The 6,411-nt window shown below is 42.7% G+C and overlaps 1 protein-coding gene across 1 annotated transcript; it reads right to left on the bottom strand.

Annotated features, from left to right (window-relative positions):
* Window positions 1-250: 250 nt before the first annotated feature.
* MELLADRAFT_108745 (uncharacterized protein) lies at window positions 251-4,527 on the bottom strand (the record flags this gene model as incomplete). Its single annotated transcript, XM_007412507.1, has 3 exons — window positions 251-1,905; window positions 1,934-4,451; window positions 4,525-4,527. The coding sequence occupies 3 exons, from the start codon at window positions 4,525-4,527 to the stop codon at window positions 251-253; spliced, it is 4,176 nt and encodes a 1,391-aa protein (XP_007412569.1).
* Between the last annotated feature and the right edge of the window lie 1,884 nt (window positions 4,528-6,411).

Genomic DNA, 6,411 nt, shown 5'->3' with positions numbered 1-6,411 from the left:
AAAGGAAATTATTGCGGTTTTTATGGATCAATTTGTAATCATCATTCATCATTATATTCACCTATCTAGATTCATTTTTTTTGGTTTTATGAGTATTCAAGAGTTTTTTCCAAAGGTTTGATAAACAAAAGTTGAAAAAGTAAAAAAGCATCAGTTCTTGAAAAAAGAAATAGACTCAAGGAAATATAAATCATTTGACTCACATAAACATTTATTGACAAAAGATAATGGTGATCAAAAATCATTGGTTTCAAGCACACCAAGCTCTACAATCTTGAAACATCTTAAACCAAGGACCAACTCTACCAAGTTGATCTTTAACCTCATCAGAAATCCAAGAATTAGATTCCGTAGTAATAACACGTTCAGGATGAGGCATAAGAGCTAAGATTCGACCATCAGCTGCATGAAATCCTGTGATACCATGAAGACTACCGTTTGGATTAGATGGATAAGATTCTGTTGGTTGAGAGTCAATTCGATTTATATATTGTAGTGCTGGTTGTAAACTTGAAGTACCTTCTAGATGACTGAAATCTACTCTGCCTTCTCCATGTGAAACTGCAATTGGAAGACTAGAACCTTGCAAGTTTCGTAAAAAGACCGATTTGGAATTAAGTTCATTAAAAGGTATATTTACCATTGATACTCTTGCTTCAAATCTTCCACTCTTGTTTCGTTTCATTTTCGGCCAAACTTGATCAATTGATTTTTCTGAATCAGAATTCTTTGGTAATATTTCAACAAGATTTGTTAACATTTGACATCCATTACAAACTCCTAATGTAAAGGTTTCAGGTCTGTCAAAAAATTTAGCGAACTCTTTCTTGGTTTCATTGTGAAGGATAATTGACTTTGACCATCCGCTACCTGATCCTAATACATCGCCATAACTAAACCCACCAACAGCTACTAAACCACGAAAGACGCTCAAATCAACTCTTCCACCAATGATATCAGTCATATGAAGATCGATAGCATTGAAACCAGCAGCAGTGAAGGCATAAGCCATCTCGAGATGTCCATTTACACCCTGATCTCTCAAGATCGCAACCTTTGGACGATCATTCAAAGAGCTCTTTGATAGATCAAATGAAAATGATGATGGAAGCGAGTAAAACAATCCTCGATCTTCAAGATTGGCGATTTGGTCAAATTCTTCTTTGGCACATTCTGGATTATCTCGAATAGATTGCATTTGGTAGGAAGTTTCTGACCAGATTGATTGAAGCCTAGAACGTGTCGATGTCCAAATCTGTTTACCGTCTTGACTTTGATGAATAGAAATGATCTGATCAGTTCCAGTTGTTGGCTCCAAGACTTGACCGATAACCTTCAAGCAGGATGAGGGAAGACCAGCTTTGAGGAATTCCTCGGTCACATCTGTGATAGATGACTCCAAGCATTGAAAGACACAGCCTGCCTCCTCACAGAAAAGCTGTTCGAGGACTTCTTGAGGATCTTGTGATGTGTCAAGCGCAAGGTTAATCCCCAGTCTACCAGCAAAGCTCATCTCAAGACAGGTGGTCAACAAGCCTCCATCTGATCGATCGTGGTAGGCGAGTATAGGTTTCTTCGAATGTCGATGTAATTGAATACAGCCATTGATGAAACTTTTCAAGTGAGCGGCATCGACGTCAGGGGACTCATCTCCCAATTGATTGAAGACTTGTGCGATGGCAGATCCGCCACATCGACGCTTGCCGTTGGATAAATCCACTAACAGAAGAACTGAGGGTGTTGAGGTCTGTTTCAATTCAGGTGTCCAAGTACGCTCGACTGATTGAACTTCACTAAAGGCAGTCACTATCAATGATAATGGGGCAGTGACCTCCTGATCTTTTCCATCTTCATTCCATTTCATCTTCATCGACATTGAATCTTTGCCTACTGGGATACTGATGCCTAGATCAGGACAAAATTCCAACCCGACTAGCTTCAACCGCTTCAAACAACCTTGCACCGTCGTTACCATGGTTTGCTGAACACATCCAGTTTGCACTTAGTTTGACATGTTCAAGTGAGACGATATCAGAGGCGATCAAGTTTGTCAAGGATTCTGTTACTGCCATTCGAGCTGAGCTGGCAGCTGATATCAAACTTAAAGGTGAGCGTTCTCCCATAGCCATTGCCTCGCCTGTAATTACATCAAAGCCGTGGGCGGTACGCGTGACAGCTACATCGGCGACAGGAACCTGATATGGTCCGATCATCTGATCTCGCGTCACCAATCCGGTTACACTTCGATCTCCGATGGTAATCAGAAAGTTTTTACTACCAACGGATGGCAGCCTCAAGACTCGATTCAAACTCTCTTCAATGGCGTCAGTGACAGTCGCACCAGGTCGAAGATGGGCAGTGAATTCAAGAGGGGACAGTAATGGACGATCTGTCTTGGAAGATCGATTAATTTTTGGTGGCTTTCCGAACAGAGTGTGCATACTGAGATGAACTGGAGTATTGTTGAATAATCGATCAGTGACAATTAGTTCTTGAGTTTCAGTAGTGATACCAACAACTGAGTAAGGACATCGTTCTCGCTTGGCAATAGATTCAAAGGTCTTCAAAGCATTTTCATCGGGTGAGAGACCAATGACATATCGTTCTTGACTTTCATTGCACCAGATCTCCATAGGACTCATAGTTTCGTCATCGACATGAATGTCACGGATTTCAAACTTGCCACCCAGACCGCTATCGTGTACCAATTCAGGAAGCGCGTTGCTCAAGCCACCTGCACCAACATCGTGAATACTATCGATTGGATTGAGATCGGGGGGTAGATTGGCGCAAGAATCGATCACCTCTTGACATCGACGCTCAATTTCGGCATTCTCTCTCTGAACAGACGCAAAGTCAAGTTCAACTGAACTAGAACCTGATTGAATAGAAGAAGCAGCACCTCCACCTAAACCGATGAGCATCCCGGGTCCACCCGAAACTATGATTTTGGAGTTTGGCTTCAACTTGCGCTTCTGAATGAACTCAGGACGCACGTTTCCCAAGCCACCAGCAATCATGATAGGTTTGTGAAACCCTCGTACCTCAGTTGATTTAGTAGCTGACGAGGCGTTGGGTACGGTTAGGGCTGGAACTCGTTGAGAGAATGTACGGAAATAGCCACAGAGAGCAGGTCGACCGAATTCGTTATTGTAAGCGCTTGACCCGAGAGGAGCCTCTAACATGATATCAATACTACTAGCGATATGACCAGGTCTACCAAAGTCTTCTGTTTCCCAAGGTTGGATATGACCAGGGATCCGCAAATTAGAGACAGAGAATCCGGCTAGACCAGCCTTCGGCTTGGAGCCTCTACCCACAGCACCTTCGTCTCTGATCTCACCACCGGAGCCAGTTGCTGCACCTTCGTAGGGTGAAACTGCAGTTGGATGATTATGAGTTTCAACCTTGATGAGATAAGGCATTGGTTGAAGTCGAGATGAATATGATTGAGAATGTAGAGGTTCATCTGGGTTGTCCCGAAAGAGCGCAAAGCGAGGTGCGACAGGACCGTCTACAACCGCAGCATTATCGTGATAAGCAGAAAGAGTATGCGCAGGTTGCTTGGCATGTGTATTTCGAATCATTCCGAAAAGTGTTTGATCTTGGGAAACATCATTCAAGGTCCAATTGGCATTGAAGATTTTGTGTCGACAATGTTCAGAGTTGACTTGTGCGAACATAAAGAGCTCTACGTCTGTTGGATTACGCCTTGTGGTGCCTTCTTGACTGGCTTCAGAGGTGAAGGCATTAGCAAGATAGTCAACTTCATCGATTGCCAAAGCTAATCCAAGTTCCTGATTGGCACTTTGCAATTGAGTACGTGCAAAGTCAAGTTGAGATGATGAATTTCCACTTGAGTCCGTCTGAGAGAGTTCGATGGACTTTAATAATTTCCTTTCAAGATTTCCAGTATCATTGGTAGGTTGAGCAGATAGGAGGGTCGGTATACAGATCTGAGTCATTCTATCAGAGACCAAATGGCCAATTGAGTTGAGCCATTCGGTGTTGATCAATTTCTGGCTTCCATCAGCTGTGGTGAAAAGGAAAACTCCGATTCGTTCAATTCGAGTAACATGTTCCGAAAGTTTACAAATTCTAGCAATATCTGTTGCTTTTGAAGACCAAGGAGGAAGTGTACCAGGTCGTGAAGCGACCATGAACCCATTAGGTATCCGAGAGCCAATTGGTAATGAGAGTAACTCATGTAAACGTTGGCGTGTTTCCGGAAGAGCGTAATCTTCACCATAGTTCAATAGGCTTGACAGAATTTGAGAAACTGTCTCGGAAGGTGTAGAGAGTAGACTGGCGGATGATTCGGATGAGCTATGGATAAGATGAATCCATACGGAATCGATGGCTATGATTGATTGATCAACGGATTGGATTGATCTCAATAGTCTGGATCTTTGACTCGGGGAATGGATCGATGGACCTGGGAATAACAAGCGCTGTTAGAAGAGGAACAAATCAGGACCCAATTTGCCGATGCATGAGTTTATGTTAAGTCCTTGATCCACATACCATCTTTGAGTCAATCTACAATGACTTTTCTTAGAATTTCAATCGAGCCAAAACAATGATAATATCTGTACCCGAAGCCCAAATGCTGATGTTCCAGGAGCGGCAAGGTGCGAAATGAGTGATATATGAAAAGGAAGATTCCAATAGGCGCTTGGATTCGAAAAGAGCAACCTTCTATTGTTCTACAATTTTGGTTGGTGAAATGAAAGGAGTTCCCGTGAATTTTCTAATACCAACATGAGGATCAGTATATGTATTGCTTCTGGTATCATGGCTTTTCTTGAAGTGAGAGATGCCAACTCACGAATTGCTATTCAAACTTCGTGCACACTGCTTGGGATATGATATTGAATTCGTTGATTGCGTTCCAGTTTCAAATGATAGTTTGGGTTGATGTTAATGATTGAGGAATATGCTCATGAGCTCCTCAGCCAGCAAAGGTTCCGGTTTGTTCGATTGAAATTTTTGTCGGAGTCTGTCGGGGTGGTTGCATGTGAAATTGTCAAATACCAATCCGAAAGAGCCACAGGCATGTCACACGACTGCGGCCTGCAGTGACATCTCATGAAAATATTTCCCCCTTTAACATCAATCCACCCGGTCCACCCTCTTGAGTCTTGAACAGCATCATGATCCAAGAAAGTCGGGCAGTGTACCGCTTGTTTCTATTTGTTTAAGACTTGCTATCTACTTGAATTTCTGCTGGAAAATGTTCAACCCGCAAGAGAGCTTCTCCACATGGACATCCTGAAAAACATGACACAGGACCACGGAGGGTAAGCGGTGTCCTATAAGAGCTTGATCATCACTGCAGATTGCTATCAAATCGGATATTCTAGAGAAGCCATCGTGAGTTACATTGGGACTTTTTAAGAAAAGGGACACTTTTGAACTCTCTTTCTTCTATTGTCAATCCTCAAAACTGCAATTGTAGAACTTAACATCCTGTGTTCCAAAATTTCTTTTACACTCCTCAATTTTGAAAATGTAGAAAAGAGTGGAAGTGATTTTTTATACAGTCTTTTTGATATATATACAAGTAGGTTGCACAGCATCATTTTAGCGGGAAAAAACTATGCGACAAGGCAAGGCGAAAAGGGCAACTCGAAGAAGACTGGAGATGTACAAGGTTCATGTCTCACAGCCCAACTCGCCACAAGGATGATGCACTACCGTTCGGACAAAGGTATCTTTTTAGCCTCGTGCTTTATCATACCGCGTGTGCTGAAATCTGATGGCCTAAAAAGTAGTGTTCGTGGTATGAATGCATGAAAAGCACCCTGTGGTTGTAGATTGATGATGTCAGCGGTCATGTGAGAATATACGCGTCGTGAAGCCAAGTGTCTGCAACTTACATGGTCTCACCAAGTTGGCCGGCTCGGACAGAGGACATTGAAAATAGTGACTCGCTGCAGTGGTGTGGTCTGTGGTGGTGGTGTTATACCCCACGACATCTGACAATAGCCAGGACGATGAGGAAAAATATTGGATTTTAGCTCTCTAATTCCAATAAGCTTGCGACGGTAGATGCTTCAGGTGAAGAGGATAAGGTAGTAAAGAGTACACACCGACTCGAGGAGGCCATTCGGTTATGTTACCAATTGGCGCTTTTAGCTTCTCGATATAGTAAAATGAAGTGAGATGAACCACCATTACGTCGACTTGACCCGGGATCAGCTCCGAATCGCCCATAGTTGTAGAGTATTGCGAGCAATTCTTGAATGTTAATCCTCCCAAGGCCTCTGTTTTGGTAAAGAAAATTCGTGAGTAAACGCTTATCAAAAATCGTAACGGTTGAGCAAGAGGTTGAACGTACTGGCACTAGTGTTGTCCTTAGCCACATAGCACGAGTCTGTAACACAATTATAATGAAAGCCTCCAAAATTC

Source organism: Melampsora larici-populina, assembly GCF_000204055.1.
Source record: "Melampsora larici-populina 98AG31 unplaced genomic scaffold MELLAscaffold_31, whole genome shotgun sequence".
Taxonomy (NCBI): Eukaryota; Fungi; Basidiomycota; class Pucciniomycetes; order Pucciniales; family Melampsoraceae; genus Melampsora; species Melampsora laricis-populina.
This window is presented reverse-complemented; position numbering and strand designations above follow the sequence as displayed.